Below are 18,287 nucleotides of genomic sequence, written 5' to 3' on the forward strand. Positions count from 1 at the left end.
CCCAGGGAGGTGGTCAAGTCCTCATCCCTGGAGGTATTTAAAAGAAGAATAGATGAGGTGCTTAGGGACATGGTTTCGTGGTGGGATGGCAGGTTAGGTTAAAGGTTGGACTCGATGATCTCAAAGGTCTTTTCCAACCAAAGTGATTGTATGATTCTATTCTATGATTCTAACTCTGATACCAACTCTTAAGTATTCTTTATGGAAAGGATTCCTTATCAATGGAAAAACCATGTTCTGTTATACTTTAAAAAAAAATAGTTTTCTCCTTGATCTGCTTTATCTGTGGCATTCCAAAAAAACTTTACAGAGGGATGTGGATATCAAAATACAAATGTGAGCATTGCATTTTGTTTTGTGGACTGTTGGGGAATGGATATATGCGTAGTGGGTTCCTACAGGTCCCATGATGGGGGAGAAGTGTAGTTAGTGCCCTGTTTTGTAGTAAAAGGATTCAAAATCATACTGATAAATCACTTCCTCTCACCCATCTTTCTGAATTATTGAAATGGATGTTTCCAGGTATGAACGACCAAGTTACTATTCAACACCTGCCATATTAAGTAAGAAATCAGTCTCGTACTTTCTTAAATATTAACTCCACATCTAAAGGCTGAGAGGGTATCACAGGGCAAAATGAATGGAGTCAGGAAAGCTGTATAGGTATATCTGTAAAATGTGAATATCTAGTGCCAGTTACACGACTGGAATGGAACTCTTACTCACTGCAAATATTTATCAAATTTTAGCAGTTAACAGCAGGATTACTTTTTTTCCCCCCGCATCATTTAGGTAAAGTATGAAAAAAAAACAGGATTTGATGTATTTTAGGTCAATCTGTTTTTCTCTCTGCTGCTGTGTAGTGTGTGTACTGTTCTGACAAGAAGCGTGACTGTACGGTCCATTTATGGGCTATTTTCCTTTGTGGTATTTAACCCACATTTATTTATTGATTTTTTTATTTTTATTTTTTTTTTAAGATTAATTTTAGTAAGTACAGTTTTATAAATCTTGTGATTATACCGACTGGTAAGGAGCTCAGGAAACCACAGAAACTCTTTTTGACTGCTGAAGTATTTTTTGTTTAAAACTGAATGTGGTCTTAACTGCCTGGAAAATATGATCAAAACCATAGGTCCTGTTCCTGCAGTTGCCTTAATGCAGTTAGGTCCCTGTAACCATGTGGAGCTAGATTCCTTTCGCTAATAATAATAATAACAACAACGGAGTAAACGAGTAGAATAGAATCATAGAATCATTTAGGTTGGGAAAGACCTTTCAGATCATCAAGCCCAACCATTACCCTAACCCTGCCATCCCACCACTAAATCAAGAATAAACCAAGAGTAAACGCAAAAATTCCCCAAACAGGACAAGTGTTGGTGGTTTTTCTTCTATAATTTATGAAACTGTAAATAAAATTACATTGGATGTTAAAATAGCATCATATTACTATATATGGATTTGATGGATGGACTGTTCGGTGGATAAGGAACTGGCTGGATGGTCGCATCCAGAGGGTAGTGGTCAATGGCTCGATGTCCGGATGGAGACCGGTGACGAGTGGTGTCCCTCGGGGGTCTGTACTAGGACCGGTGCTGTTTAACGTTTTCATCAATGACTTAGTGAGATTGAGTGCACCCTCAGCAAATTTGTGGATGACACCAAACTGAGTGGTGCGGTTGACACACCAGAAGGATGGGATGTCATCCAGAGAGACCTGGACAGGCTGGAGAGGTGGGCCTGTGTGAACCTCATAAGGGTCAACAAGGCCAAGTGCAAGGTCCTGCCCCTGGGTCGGGGTAACCCCCAGTATCCATACAGGCTGGGGGAAGAAAGGATCGAGAGCAGCCCTGCCGAGAGGGGCTTGGGGGTGCTGGTGGATGAAAAGGTATGAGTCGACAATGGGTGCTCGCAGCCCAGAAGCCAACCGTACTCTGGGCTGCATCAGGAGAAGCGTGGCCAGCGTCGAGGGAGGGGATTCTGCCCCTCTGCTCTGCTCTGGGGAGACCTCCCCTGGAGCCCTGCGTCCAGCTCGGGAGCCCTCAGCACAAGGAGGACATGGACCTGTTGGAGCGGGGCCAGAGGAGGGCTACTAAAATGCTCTGAGGGCTGGAGCCCCTCTGCTCTGAGGCCAGGCTGGGAGAGTTGGGGGTGTTCAGCCTGGAGAAGAGAAGGCTGCGGGCAGAGCTGAGTGCGGCCGGTCAGGGCTTAAAGGGGGCCCAGAGGAAAGGGGGGGACAAGCTTTTTAGTAGGGCCAGCTGGGACAGGACAAGGGGGGATGGTTTTAAACTGAAGCAGGGGAGGTTTAGACTGGATCTAAGGAAGAAATTCTTGACAGTGAGGGTGGTGAAACCCTGGCAGGGGTTGCCCCGAGAGGGGGTGGAGGCCCCATCCCTGGGAACATTCCAGGCCAGGTTGGACGGGGCTGTGAGCAACCTGATGGAGTTCAAGGTGTCCCTGCTCCTGCAGGGGGGTTGGGCTGGGTGACCTCTGGGGGTCCCTTCCCACCCAAAACATTCTATGATTCTATGATATGTAGCAGTAACGTATAGTGCTACTGTAGTACTTTGTGCTGTTGTAAATAGTGATAGACCCTAAATCGCCGTTTAACTGTGTTTATTTTTAATGAGTTAAGAAATATCCCACGAGCAAAGTTATAGGAAACTGGGACTGAGAATCTCAGTGCTCAGTATAGATAGAACTGAGTTCCTCCTTTTTGCATCTGCACCCTGAGCTGCAGGTGTCCAGGAGCCTGGTATTAAAAAGAGTCATTAATCAAAGCCTCTTAATTTTTTTTTTTCCCCAATTGCTCCTGCAAGACCATCCCAGGTCTGAGCTTTTTGGTTTTCTTTTTTCCCTTTTTAATATTACCTGCAAACCAGTGAGATTGTTCAAATTGTGGAACTTACTTCAGGTAGATGATTTTGAAATTTAAGGGCCTTTCACGTTTCGTATTTCTGAAACCCAAACCCAGGTGAGGGATGGTGGTGGTTGGTGCTGTTGGTTTTAAATAGGCGTTTCATTGCCTACCTGCTGTGGTTGCTTTTTTCGGTATAGGGGAGAGGAGAACAGAGGTGACAGGGACCACTGGTATGTAACTTTTTAACTTTGATTTTTGGTTGGTTTTTTTTTTAAGAGTAGTAGACTATTCCAAGGTATAGCTGTCTCAGTGACTGTCACTTACCAGGCTCGGTGTTTTTAAAGTTTCGGTGAGAACCATTGCCCATTTCTGGAGCAAGACCGGGACATGAACAGGTCTTGTCCATGGTTACAACTGTCAACGTGTCCTTTAACAAGCATTAGGAATTTGAAATTTGGCAGGTGGCCTTTGTGCTAGGGCTCTGCTGCTGATAATCTGAATAATGTGACCAAATTATAAATCCCCGGGGGAAGGGGAGCAGTCTGTTTCCGTCTCCACAGCAGATACGTAGCCGGGGGTGGCTCGATGTCCATGGTGATTGAATATTCTCATTTTGCTGCTCCCCGAGCCAGCTGGGCTGTTTGCATCCTCCCCTGCCCAGGGATCAGGTAGCAGTTGAGATACATAGGAACAAGCTGAAGCTTGGGTAAGCACTGCTTCCAGCTCCTGTGGGATGGGACTGTGCACCCAGCGATGCTTCTGTTGCTGCTTGGCCATGGTTGAAGCCACATAGAATCATTTAGGTTGAAAAGGACCTTTAAAATTATCAAGTCCAACCGTTACCCTAAGACAGCCAAGTCCACCACTAAACCATGGCCCTAAGCACCTTGTCTACACATCTGAAAAAAGCCTGTAGGAACAGGAGCCTGACGTGACAATGATTAGGAGGAATTGGGAGGAGGCTGTGGCTGGCTACACAAGGAATATGGGATGGGTACAGTGGGAGAGAGAGATACAAATTAAACAAAGAAACAGGTAAGATTTGGGATTGCTGAGCAAAGAAATGAGAAAAGAGGCAGGGTAGGAGCGGAGTGACAGAACATTTTGATGAGAGACTGGAATGGACAAGGTGTGGGTGGGGGAAGTGGAAGCTGAGAAGGAGTTTTGAGAAGGGATGGGGTTTGGAAGGGCAAGGAGCTGGTGGGTATGGGCTACAGGAGAGGAAAAATAGGAAGGGTGAAGGCTTGTGCATAGCACAGGGAACCATAGGTGGATGAGAAAGATGTGACTGGAGATGTTGGTGGGCTCAAGGACCTACTTGAGGTTATCTGACTTGTTCCAGTCCCAGTCCTCTTGTCCTGTGGGGACACCCGTTATGAGAGAGCACATGATGGGACCTGAGACTCCTGAGATCCATCATAGTATGAATCAAGGAACTTCCACTTTGGTTGGTACAGTACAGGGATGTGCCCCACAAAATAACACCAAGGGGGGTGGGAAGATAGATGGGCCTTATTTATTCGTGGGAGGAGGTTGCATTGCTATTTTGCTCAGAAATGAGAGACTGTAAGAAAGAGCTTATTAGAGATTTAATCATCAAGTTGATCTTTTTTGTTTGGGTAAGTGTATTTTATCTCGGGGAAAAAACCTCAACCCTTGGGTATCACTTCAGAGCAAACTGAGTAAAATTCTTTCTTTTCAGTAAGCATCTGGAAATATGTCCCTTTGGGTACTGTTGCTTTGGATTTCCATTGTGTGTCATGTCAAAACAAATAGTATTTTATACTACCTCTTCTCATAGTTGTGTTTTGTTTTTAAAAGTATGCTTAATTTTCAGTACTCTAAGCATTCAGAAGTCGGGAAATGAAATGTGCAACCACAACTTATCCCTGTTATATTTATATATTACAGAATGTAACCATTACTTAATGATCCTATACGAGTCTTCGAATAACAGTATATTTTTCTCCAGGAAGGTTCCAGTGCTCAGTTTGAGATATTTTTTGTCATCAAAGTGGTTTATTTATTTATATAAAATCTCTTGAAAACAAATACATTCACATGGTCATAAGCAAGCTGTTTCTAAGAAATCACAAACAGTTAATCGCAACCAAAGTGACCGTCTACGCTTATTTTAGCACTTTGCACTTACAAAGTAACCCACTAACTTGCTGTATCTGATCACAGCTTTATGTTCAGCAGCCTCGGGATGATGATGTTCTCCTCTAGCAGAGTGTCTCTTGCAGTGAAGTTCATATGTGTCATCCATTCATTCCACAACTAACAGCTTTTTAACTTTTCAGTTGCCTGTTTTGTGAAAGTACATGTGGATTTTTCTTTGTCTTTCAGGCTCTTCCTGTTAATCGTCTATGTTGTCCGTCCTGACTACTTGTCCTTGTTTACTGAAACTCCTCGGATGACTTGCTTTCATTTATACCATCATCACTTTGTCTTAAAATAGTATTAGTGACTTGTTATAACCCCAAATTATACCTGTTTCCGCATCCACTCATAGCGTGCTATATGTGGAAACCCTTCTTGTAGTGATTTCTCATTTCCTATTTGTTCCTCAGCCTTGACCATTCTTCCCTTAAATACCTCTCAAGTCTTTCCCTCTTCCCCGTATTCTCATTTTTCTATCCTTTTAGCAAAAGGTGTTTACCAGAAATTGTCACTCTTGAGCCTCTTGCTGGGCATGCTTGTCACCTTAGCCAGCACTGCTCTACTCTAAAACAGTGATTTTTCCCATCTGTAGGTTATAGTCATTGGCTTTGCTTTAGCTTCCTTGTGAGAAATAGAATCACAGAATGGTTTGGGTTGGAAGGGACGCCCAGAGGTCACCCAGCCCAACCCCCCTGCAGGAGCAGGGACACCTTGAACCACATCAGGTTGCTCACAGCCCCGTCCAACCTGGCCTGGAATGTTCCCAGGGATGGGGCCTCCACCCCCTCTCGGGGCAACCCCTGCCAGGGTTTCACCACCCTCACTGCAAAGAATTTCTTCCTTAGATCCAGTCTAAACCTCCCCTGGTTTAGTTTAAAACCATCCCCCCTTGTCCTGTCACAGCTGTTGTCCCTACTAAAGAGATTTTTCCTGTCTTTCCTATAGGTGCTGACAAAAAGTCAGGTACTAGGTAGCATGTTTTAATGGAGACACTTTTTTATTATTATTATTTATTATGATTAATTTAATGATCTGAACTTTTATTTTGTCTCTTCATATATGGCAGAGAATTTACTTCTGTATCTCAAACTTCATCAACTTACCTACTACATCAATTCCTTGAGCCTACCAAGTGTCTTCAGTGGCGATATCTTTTCTTCCTTTTAGTGTTTCTAGTCTGTAATGATATTTGGGTTGTACCTCTTGTTGCATAGGCCTTTGTATGCGTGATTTTTAAAGCATAAATGGGTAAGAATCCTTTTAGGAGGTTCCTCCTTTTTAGAACGTCCATCAAAAAACCGCCAAGACCTTTCAGCATAGGCAAATGCAGTCTTCTCCAAAATATTTAATGAAAGAGAAGCTTTCAGATAGGCTAGGAATAAAGTGAGGGAGGAGAGACTTTGAATCCTAATTAAGATGCTATTTCAAATGTCTCTTGTACTGTGAAAGAGCTTCTAGAGACACAGAGAGAATGAGGGTGGAAGGTAAATGAAAGAAATGTACATGCACATGGAATTTGCAGAGCCTGGAAAGTTAAAAAATTTAAAAAAAAACCCAAACCAAAAAAAAAGGCATTTTAAAGATATTATTTATAAAGTATTACCCTGGTCTGGAATGAGCTCCATAGGATTCTTTTTTTTTCCACTTGGGTTTTGCTTTAGAATCTATTGACTTAAGAGTTTTGATAAAAGGTACGTGTAATTATGTCTTGACTGTTAAATGTTACTTATGGTAGGATCCTACACAACACTAAGGGAAATATCCCCTATCGCCTTGTGTTAAAGAATACCCTGATTTTTGCCAGCAATATTCCTATCACAGATGCTAGGAAAAGCCACAGTATCTCTTGCAGAGCTCAGCTTGGGGTGCTCCGTGGTGGAGTATTCCAAAAGCCGGTGCCTCGCTGGCTCTCAGAGGATGGGTGGCCTGGGCAACTGGGCGCTTCAGGTGGCGTCAGGCTGGGGTAGCCAAGAAAATCAGCTGTGTGAAGGTGGTGGCTGCTTTTCTGCCCCAATGGAGTCCTGTGGGAATGGTTCCTTTAAAAAACAAATTGGTTTTTTCTTTTTAATTCTGCTGCTGTTTCGGATTAATCACATATAGGTCTGTCACGACTGCAAAGTTTGCTGAGAGAGGAACCGTTGGATGCGTTTCTCAAAAGGTCTTTGTTATCTTAGTTGATGGGATAGGTCTTTGCTTTGTGTTTGGAGCTGATACAAATGCTTTTAAAGGCATAGGTGGGAGTATGGCGTGGAAGGGAGGGAGGACTTGATCCCATCGGATAACAAAAAGAAACCCTTAAGGCAAAGACAGCCTAGGAGATACGTGTTTGGGATTTAAGAGCAAAAGTTGATGGATGAAAGAAGCAGAATTTTATGTCGGTTACAGGGCTTTTTGAGTACGTATTTCAGAGCAGGTGACACAAAACAATTATAGTCGAAGCTCCCCATTCTCAACATAACGTGCATTGCTGCCGTGTTTTGAGTGTCTGTTGGGTCATCAAAACAGCATAGTACTTAAGATCTTCGATGCTTGACAGACTGTACTATGAACAGCGTAGTAGAAGATCTTAAGATCTTCGATGCTTGACAGACTGTACTATAAATCATTTCCTTAGTTTATGGGGCTTTATGGGAGGCATGTGCTCTGCGTATGCGTCTTAAACTTACTGCAAAATTTAAGGCTATTGACCAGAAAAGAAATTTGGCGATAGGCATACTGTAAAATGCCAGACCCATAATCGGAAAGATTGGTCAACAGCGGTGTGTTGGCTGATTGGTGAAATTCCAAACCCAACTGCAGGGAGCATGGGAAAATTCAATACCAAAGGGACTGATGGAAGAGAAACAGTGATCAGGAAGATAATTAGGTAAGGGAGAGTAAGAACTTCCTGGTTGAAGTGTTCTTTTTATAATACAACTTTTAATTTTCTCTCCGATGAAATATGTTCCATTTAAAAACAAGTTGTCACCTGCAATGACAGCTGTGCTGTTAGGATTCTTATAGGACCCCTATATAGCCTACTTGTATTCCACTGTATGAAAAGCATCCTGGCTTGGATCAGGAGTGGTGTGGCCAGCAGGAGCAGGGCAGGGAGCGTGCCCCTGTGCTGGGCACTGGGGGGGCCGCCCCTCGAGTGCTGGGGTCAGGGTTGGGCCCCTCCCTCCCCGAAGGACCTGGAGGGGCTGGAGCGTGTCCAGAGAAGGGCAGCGGAGCTGGGGAGGGGTCTGGAGCCCCAGGCTGCTGGGGAGCGGCTGGGGGAGCTGATTGATTCTCCTCCTGTAATAAACTCAGAAATGGTGGTAAACTTCATCCACCCTGATAGTGGAGAGCACTGAATGACACAAAGCTCTTAACGTAGCTGATGACTTTCTCTGACCTATTAAGGGAAGAGACCTCACCTCTGGCAAGAGAAGGGCTTCAGCGTGACGTCAACGTTGATCTGCCCTGCGTCCTTCAGCATGTGCGCTCTTGCCAATCAGTCAGAGCTTGTACCTGCTGCCTCTTGCCCAGCCTGTAAGGAGGGAAAATGGGAAAGAATTGGCAATGTTATTCAAGTGGCTAGGGTGGAACTGGAGACTTTATACAGGGTAAAGGGTAAGATCGAAAAGAATATAGGAGTGTGGTGGCACAGGGCATAGAAATTAGGGAATTGCCAAATTTAATCGTCTTTCTACACTTAGTGTGTTTCCATGTGACTTACGATAAAGTCATGAGGTCTACTAGGCGATAATACTGCAGAGGTCGGTTTATTTATTTATTTGTTTGTTTATTTATTTAATATTCTTACTTTAGAATACACTAGGTTGTGGTCACAGTAGAGGCTGGAAGCTAATTTACCTATCTTAAGGAATGCGAGAGTCCAGACAACTTTCTGTGTTCTTATTCAGACCTACGTCCTGAAGAACTTTGTTCTTTTTTTTTTTCAGATACTGAAAAATATCACTTGGTATGCTGAGCGTGTCTTAACAGAGATCTCACTTGGGAGTCTCCTGATACTAGTTGTGATAAGAACCATCCAGTACAACATGACACGGACAAGGGTAAGAGTTACGCATAGCACTTACGCACGTAGCGTGGATTTCGAACTTCAACAGTGTGAATTCCATTTCAGACAGGGCGTGGGATTTTCTTCATTCTGTTGCAATCAGTTTGCATCGGAATTTACAGGAGGGCAGGAATGGGGAGATCAGCCATATTAACAAAGTTCTGAACTTGTAACACCATCTCTGTATTATCATTCAATTAATTAAGTTTATCTGAATTCCATGATTCAGGCACTGAACTGCTCATCTTCAGTTGAGAAGGAAAAGCTCCTTAGGTTGATGACAAGAAACGATTCCTTATAGGCTGTTTGTCTCTTCAGTCACTCAGAAGTGGGAATTTCAGCTCTATTTATTGTTAGTGTTTTTATGAAGTAGGACAGTGACTGGGCCTTAAAACCTTTTTGAGCTCTAGCAAAGCAAAACTGCTTCCAGTTTAGAACCTTATTTTTGTGCATTTTTCAAGCATTTGATTCTATACCTTATCTGTAACATGTAAGCATGGTATCATACTCTTCTAGATATCATCAGCGATTAAAGGCACAGAAGTTTTTACATGCAAACATAGCAAAAAGCATTTAAACATATTTTTAAATCTGAAAACTTCAGGGTTTTACTTTTATGATCAAAAGAATTGGAAGAAACAAGGACATACTTGGCATATATTTGTAGGGTTTGGAATCTGTTATGTTATATAAATGCATATTTTAGACTTAAATAGGGAAAATAAATCCCTTTTGGACTGGATAAGTGGACAGGTTTGGTTCTGTGAAAACCTGATATGAGGACACACACATATACACTCTGAAATCTGTATGAAATAGTCAATCTTTCATAAGCCATATATTTCAAGAAAACATATTTAAAACATCACCAAGTACATAGACTTTGCATTTCTGCTCTATGTTCTTGACCACGTCTTTTAATGCCACATAGATTACTCTGTCTTTGAATGAGTCCTGCAGTAGGTGTCAGTGGATATCAAAAGGACAATCTGATGTGATTTTTTTTTTTTTTTTCCTTTCCTCTTTCTGACAGGACAAATACCTTCATACAAATTGTCTGGCAGCCTTAGCAAATATGTCAGCACAGTTCCGCTCACTTCATCAGTATGCTGCACAGAGGATCATCAGGTAAATATAAAACTTCAGAAACAGACTTCTCTTGAAACCCATATTTGCTGAAACTCAAGAGTAGGGGAACTTGAATTCTATATGCCTTAATAGATACTGATGAACTAAATAGCTGAAATGATAACTGAATAACTAAATAATCCCAGAACAAAGCTTAATTGCTTTATACTTGAATCTGTTCTCAATGCACAAATAACATTAGTTTCTCTGTCTGAGAAACTTCTGACTTTTGATTCTCCTTAACAGCAACAGCTCGGTAGCTGCTTTCAAACTGGAAGGTTTTCAGGGATTTGTGTGAATTATATTTTTAGTCATGTATCGCTTTATTATAAAAAAGCACCGGGTGGTGATTCTCAAGTACTATGCAGACTGGATTTTCAACTTGCTTTACTTCTTCCTGTGTATTTGGCAAAAGTTCTATTTGTTAAATCAGGCATAACGCAATGATCATTTTGTGACGGGGCCCTACGAATATGGGCAATAAAACCTACTTTTCAGGGGATAAAGTTTATTAGCCTGTGTAGTAATAAATAGTCAGTATCTGCTCTGGTTTGAAAACAGGACCATAACTTTAAAGAAGTAGATATTGAAGTTGGTCCTTCCTATTGTGTGTCTGCGCTGCAGACCACTTTGTAAGGGCAGGTAATCATGCGTCGGGCATCCTTCTCTTGGCAGCCAGCCCTGCTCCACTCTCCCAAGGAAAACTGGGAAGGTCCTTGTTAATGCGGTCTGGAATAACTGTTACAGAGCTTGTCAAGTAGAGACAGTGTGCCAAAAATAAATAAATTATAATTGCGCACCTGTATGCTTTGTAAAGGACTGAGGTAACAAGAGATGCATCTTGTTCTTAAACCACTGTTCTTAAGGATTTAATTCTCTCTGAGCCACTTCCCTTTTGGAAATGGTTGTAGAAGTATGGACAAGTAAGCAGGATGAATGCATTCTGCCATTACCTTTTCCCTGCTTGACACTCACCCTCTTTTCATACCCTTGGCAGTGATAATGAGTGTTCAGAATTTGGATTGAAGCTATTTTCCTGTTACCTATCACAGACATTGTCTTAAATACCTGCTCTCTTCATATCTCAAATCGTAGACACGGAGCCTGAGTTTCCCAAGCATTTGCAAATGTTGGCCTCTGAAATCGTAGATCCTAGTGTGGTGTGAGTTATGCTACCTTGCTCAAAAACTTGGTCTGGTTTTTAGTATGATACTTTGTTTTCCACTTCAGAGCTTTTCCCTATGTTCCCGGTTTCTGATTTTGTTCCGTTTTATTCTACTGCTGTTCCAAAATGAGATGTGTTCCTCTCGTTATATTTGGGCCAGGAAGAGTTTATCTTGCCAGGCCTGTTACAGCCGGTTGTTACCAACGCTCAGTAATCTTGTAGTCATCTAGCGTAACTGCATGTGTATATCCATGTGGCTTGGCTTTTGTCAAAATGCTTTGAGTTTATGAACATCTGTGGTTCAAAATTAAAACTCACGGTTCAAAGTAAACTCAACTGGGTTATTTTGATTTAATTGGGTTATGAAAAGGCTAAGTATGTGGTCTGGTGGCTTATCAGAAGAGGTGGCAGCCATGGGTAGAGAAGAAGCAGCAACCTTCGGTACCTTGGCGCACAATGTCTCACGTCAACTTTACAACTCAGAAATGTAAAAGGAGCCTTTATGTGCCGTGAGGCTCCTCCCTACACCAGCCTTTTCCAGCCTTCTCACAGGTGGTTCTCACCATCTGTAATGGCATCTTTGAGACAGATTGACTCCCTGATGTTTAAGACCCATCTCAAGACCCAAGGAAGGATGTGCACAAGTCTTGCGATGAGCAGCTGGGGGTACTGGGGTTGTTCAGCTTGGAGAAATGGAAGCTGAGGGAAGCCCTTATCGCTCCTTACAACTGCCTGAGAGGAGGGGGGAGACGGGGGGGGGGGTCGGGCTCTGCTCCCAGGGAAGGGGCGCTGGGACGAGGGGCACCGGCCTCAAGTTGTGCCAGGGCAGGGTGAGGTTGGCCATGGGGAACAATTCCTTCCCCTTGGGGCTGTCAGGGGCTGGAAGGGGCTGCCCAGGGAAGGGGTCGAGTCCCCACCCCTGGGGGGATTTAAAAGCCAGGCAGATGAGGTGCTGAGGGCCAGGGTTTAGTGATGGGGTGGCAGGGGTAGGGGAATGGTTGGGCTTGGTGATCTGAAAGGGCTTTCCAACCTAAGTCATTCTGTGATTCTGTAAAGACCCAGAAGTTCTCTGGCACTCCATGTATGCAATGTTTCAATGATCTGCTGTGACATCTGGGTGCCTTATTCGTCATCTCTCTAGACATGCATAGTTACAACAAGATTTTAACATTGCTGCTTAATTTTTAGTTGTGAAATATTGCTGATACTCTTATTGAAGGCAGACAGACTTCTGTTGTTGCTTAACACGTGGAAAGGAGGCAATAGGGGTGAATGGCAGAAAACAAGGAAAAAAAGAATCTGTCGCATTGAAATTGTCTGTCAAATTATCTATCTTTTATTGTGTGAAGGACTAACAAAGCCACACTTGAAATGTGCCAAATACAAAGAGAGACCTTGGAACAAACACATAGTGCTGGCATGTTCGAAACTCTTAGTTCTTCCAAAGACATAAGCTCTTAGTAGCTATTGTTGGTTTCTGTATGGCTTGTAGGAGAGACTTCGCGTGGGATCTGAGCTGGGCAGCGTTACAAATAATAACCAAACAATATCCAACCAACTGTAGTGTGGTAGGGTAGCAGTCCGCGAAGGATGCTGGTTATACCAACCATTGGGTGCCAGCGGCGTTGGACCTGTATTTTTATAGTTGGATTTAATGTAAAGATAGGTACAGAAAATGGATGCACTCATCAACTGAAAAAGCAAACCAAGAAGGCAATATGATATATATTATATCATATATAGAATCATAGAATGTTTAAGGTTGGAAGGGACCACTAGTGGTCATCTAGTCCAACCCCCCTGCAGTGAGCAGGGACACTGCTAACTAGATCAGATTGCTCAGAGCCCCATCCGACCTGGCCTTGAATGTTCCCATATAGAATATGAGATTCTTACATAGGCCAAAGATACTCCACGCTGTTATTTTTAAGCCTTGTTGTAGCCAGATGCTCCGTATTAGTATAGTGTAGAAATTGTAGTGAAGGAGGGGAATTTAAATTTAAAACAACTAGAAAAACAAGAGGAGGGTTAGGGAATATTTTGATTTATTTTTTTCTCTCAGTTTTTATATGTAATGTTGACTGATGATCTTATTTTGCAGGTAGAAAACTGTACATCTGGACAATAGGCAAAAATGGCCACCAAGGCTGGGATTTAATTTGTCACTATGCTCATGATTGCTTCTAAGTCAAAAAACCCTACTATAAAAATGTATTAAAATCTGTTGTGAAATGTCCTGTGGGGCCAGGACATGGGCAGGCTGGAAGGAAGAGTCAGCCCGGGGCAGTCTCTCTCCCTTAAGACTTTACTGCTGGTACAGTAACATTTTCTTCTCAGGACCTTTACAACCTTGGGTTCCCTGGCAGGCTTAAGCACCATAAAGGAAGTATTTTAACTTGATTTCTTCTCAAAATACATGGATTTGTTATAAAGTTTCCATTATCAAGAAAAGCAATAGGAATAAATACTGACAAACACACGTATTTCCTACAAGATTGCTGTTTTGAGGCATACATTGTCCTTTTTCCTACCTTATGAAGTCTGTTGGCCACTATTATTAAATTTAGCCAGCACTGATGGACTCGGCTTGCTCCATGATGCCAAAGCAGAATATTTATATTTAAATTCCTATTCTGGCTCTGCCATCGGAGTGCAAGCATCTCTGAGAGGATAAACCACAGTATCCATAATGAAAAAGTGGGTTTTGTGAAGGAAAAAGCCTACAAAGAAGATGGTACTTTATATTACATAAAGTATTTTAGGGTATAGGTTTTTAAATTAAGTAGCTATGAAACACTTAATTTAAAATCTGCTTAGCAATACAACTCAATAGACAGTCATAATTTAAGCCTCACCAGATGCTCTAATGATTCCTTCCTTCATGTGAGAAGTAATTCCATTTCCATGCAGGCTTTTTCCTAATCCTATTCTGAGCAGAGACTGACAATTGTTTTAAATTCTGAAGCCTATTTTCTGTGAAAGAATTAGCTGAGAATATTCAATATAGTGTTCTTAAGAGCTCAGTAAAATACAACTTCATAATGTTGGGTAATTTGTATCATGTTCCAGCAAGCACGAAAATTGACAAATTTGTATAAATCTATCACAAGCAGCTGCTGGAATTAAAAATAGATGTAATAGATGTTTTATAATAAGATCCAGGGCAGTATTCATTTAATGTTGGATGTCCTCTGTTGTAGACTGCCCTGATTTTGAGATCCTTTCCTTCTCTATCCGCTGTTACCGCTGGTTTGTTTTTAATTACACAGAGCTATTTTATCAGCGTAGTGCCATGGGTGGTACTGCACTGCGCTGCGTCTCTCTCCTATTTGTGGAGTGCTGACATTTGTAGTATCTTTAAATTAGATCGGTAGACTATTATAAAAAAAATAGAATAAAATGTGTGTTGATGTTGTCGTTGTCACAGATGACGACCAGAGGTGGCTGTGTAGTCTCTAAGCAGCAAAGCACAGCCAGGGGGAGTGTTAACACACCTGCAGTGAGGGTCGGCTTTTCCTTTGCTTGGTTTCAATTCTACACGTACAATTACCAAAAAGTAAAGCTGTGCACCTGAGTCTTAGCGCAGGTATTTGATTTGTCACTTAAAACTGCAAGTCATAGAATCATAGAATGTTTTGGGTTGGAAGGGACCTTTAGAGGTCATCTAGCCCAACCCCCAGGTCCGTTGGCATTAATTCCTTTAACCTCTTTGGAAACAGCTTCCATGATATTTAGCTCTTCTACAGCTGCCTGCTCTAGTATGTGCGACACTGGGAAACGGAGAGGAGAGTCTTTCCCTGAACAGCTGTATTCTGTCATCCCATCGCATGTCACTCTAATAAAATTAGTGGCAAGAAGACGGCTGATGACGTAAGGCAAACATTCTTCCTATAGCTTTCTATATTGGAATGTTTGCTGTCTTCTGAGCAGGCATATACCACTAGAGGTTGCCATACACCTCGCTAATTAGACACATACATTTAACATTACGTGACTTTATGGGGTTAGAAATGCTTTCCAGTTCTCCTCTTTTTCCTACACTGTTACCACGGCTGTTCACGTGCGGGGCCGTGTGAGCCACTAAGAACACTTTAGCGGTTGCGCTTCTCCCTGTTAGGTGACTTAAGGAACTTAAGTACCAAAGATGCCACAGAATTGTATCGATGTCGTGTTTTGTTGATTTTGTAGAGAGTTCAGTGGGATTCAGGGAATGATATGGAGAAAGAGGTTTCTGTCATCCTCCTGATGCTCATAGGAGTCAAGTGGAATTAGGAAAAAAGGTGATGTTAAAAGGGATACAGATCAGAGACTTTCTTGTGCATGCTATAGGGTGCAGTATGCTGTACTTGAGTGCCATCGTAGCCTTGCTATACCTGTTAGGAGAGCAAAGCATGAGGCATAGAGCCAGCCGTACTGATTCTGTTGCTGTCTGGAAGAAGCAGAGATGGTATCTCCTACTCCAAGGTCAGCCAACCTTGAAGCTGATGGTGACGAGTGCTGTAGGATATCCTGGAGCATGATGCTGGGCACTGGAGTAGCTCAATGTCGGGGTTTTTTTTGGTTTGGTTTTTTTTTTTTTACTACAGTTGTGTGCTTAAATATCCATGCTTGTAATGAACGACTGCATCGCTGTGGTTCCTCAAGCCTGCCTCCTCTCACCTGAGAGGAGGCTGAAGCCCTTCTTTCCCTTTGCACTCTTCAACAAAGTCTTCATCGTTTTATAGAGGCGATTCCATTTCGTACGCTACCAAGAAAAATTCCCCTCCATTCTGTTTGGTGCTGCTGTATTTGAGAAGTTTCACCTCCCCAGCCAAACCAGTTGGTTTACGGTTTCCTATGTTCTAATGCAATTTTTCCGCTATGGTTTCCTCTTGTAGGAGTCTGACAGCATTTTCTTGAGTGAAAAATACTTACGACAGTTCTGTAAGCGTAAGAGTACATGATGTTGCTTTAAACGGCACTTTTTAAACTCAGTTTAAGATTATGCTGGATTAAAAATTGTCTTGAAGCTGTAATGTGTGAGTTTCCTGTAGAAATGTTGTGTTGCTACTGCAATGTATTTAGCAATCATTAAATACTTACCAGCTGCAAGTGGCTTTGATCAGCAAATTTCATGCTGGATGAGGAAAAAAAAAAAGCTTACTGTAGTTAATGCTCCAGAGAGTGAAAAATACGTATGGCGGGAGGAGAAAATGCATTTCTCGTATTGGGTCTTCTAACTTGACTTTTTCCAAAGGAAGTCTCTGAATTTGGAGACTAGATGCCTGTAGCTGTGTATTTTGTATTCTTGCATATGAAACCATGGAGCTAGTTTCTTAAAATATGGGGTAATGTGCATCCAGGGTCTAATGATTTCAAGTTTATCAGCCATTTTTTCAATGATGGCCCTAACTGCTCTAAGTAAAATTGTCGGAGAATTGTAAAGCTTTTGTAATTAAAACAGTAACTCCAGGTTAAAAAGTAAATGATAAAAACATTTGCTGTGGTTTTTTTTTTCTTCTATTTTAGCACACAATTTTTAACCGTTTAAATGTCTGCCTTGTTCTTGGGTGCTGGTATAATTCTTCAGCGCTTGGGGTTGCAGAAATGAAAACTCGTTTGTCTGCAGAACAGAGTTCAGTGCTTATCCCAGAATGGGGTTTGCTTATGATATCTGTTGGGTATGTCAATTTGAATTTTGATTAGTTCACAGTGTCCACTAATACAGTGGTTACATTTTTTCTGGCAATGTTTTCCTTTTTCAATCGTCTTTATAGAATTGCACATCTTTATGATATACCCCATGTTATTCGATGGAGTGCATGACACATTATTTTTCCTGCCTACCTTTTTGGAGGCTGTAAGTGATCAGATTAATTGTTATGATCGTCAAATTTCATATTGTATTGTCCTTAAAAGAAGAAAGCATATTACTTCCCTCCACTTCCCCTAGATTATGTTGGTTCTTGCTTTTATAAATTAGGGATAAGAGGAAAAGTAATTAAATTTTTCACACGTCTCCGTGTTTAGCAGAGTGATGATGACTCTGTAACGCGCGTGTGTGTTACGTCTGCTACCATGGCCTTTTTTTCCTGGCCTATGAGTATTTCTTGAAAATATTTATTTTAGATATATATTGGTGAAGTGTTTTTAAACCTCAGCTTTCTTTAGCAAGGATCTCTGTGTATAGAGCAGAAGACATTTTGAGTTTGCCAGACATTTGTTTATTCAATATATATTAGCAAAGAAGAAAAATGTTTATGCAGCAGCAGGACATGTGTGATCTGACCTGCTTGTTAGGGGCCACATTCAGCTGAAAACCCTGAAATTGTTAGCGTGTGAATGTGGTGAAATTAGAATTTACCGATTTCTTAATAAATTTTTTTAACAGCACAAATAATGAGATATAATTGCTGGCTTGAAACTCATTTCACATAGGAAGATAAACAAATTTCTCTCCCGCGTGGCTTGATCAATCGGTGAGCATTCTGGTTTTCCTGCCTTTTTTTTTTTTATTATTCTTTGATGTTTTGCTGGAAGCTCTTTAACATGTGGCTTCCTCTTTCTTTGGAGACTAGCGATGGGAGAGTTGGTGCAGGAAAGCCATTCTCAGTGGTGCCCAGCAGCAGGACAAGAGGCAATGAATCATAGAATGTTTTGGGTTGGAAGGGACCCCTAGAGGTCATCTAGCGCAACCCCCCTGCAGTGAGCAGGGACACCACTAGCCTAGATCAGGTTGCTCAGAGCCCCATCCAACCTGGTTGGAAAGGCTGAGGGACCTGGGGTTGTGTAGCCAGAAGAAGAGAAGGCTGAGAGGGGATCTCATCAACACGTACAAATATCTCAAGGGTGGAGGTCATGAGGATGAGGCTAGACTGTTCTCAGTGGTGCCCAGCGCCAGGACAAGGGGCGATGGGTACCAACTGAAGCAGAAGAGGGTCCCG

General features: G+C 42.1%; 1 protein-coding gene across 5 annotated transcripts in view; it reads left to right on the forward strand.

Moving 5' to 3' along the window:
• Window positions 1-18,287, forward strand: part of DYM (dymeclin) — a 249,280-nt gene that overhangs the window by 111,944 nt on the left and 119,049 nt on the right. For all 5 annotated transcript variants that reach the window (XM_035903105.1, XM_035903104.1, XM_035903102.1 and 2 more), the window contains 2 exons: window positions 8,953-9,066; window positions 10,105-10,199. In XM_035903105.1, the coding sequence (XP_035758998.1) occupies window positions 8,953-9,066; window positions 10,105-10,199 (209 nt within the window). The remainder of the gene's footprint in view (window positions 1-8,952; window positions 9,067-10,104; window positions 10,200-18,287) is intronic.

The sequence above is a fragment of the Egretta garzetta genome, unplaced genomic scaffold (assembly GCF_000687185.1).
Source record: "Egretta garzetta isolate BGI_Z169 unplaced genomic scaffold, ASM68718v1 scaffold179, whole genome shotgun sequence".
In the NCBI taxonomy this organism is placed as follows: Eukaryota; Metazoa; Chordata; class Aves; order Pelecaniformes; family Ardeidae; genus Egretta; species Egretta garzetta.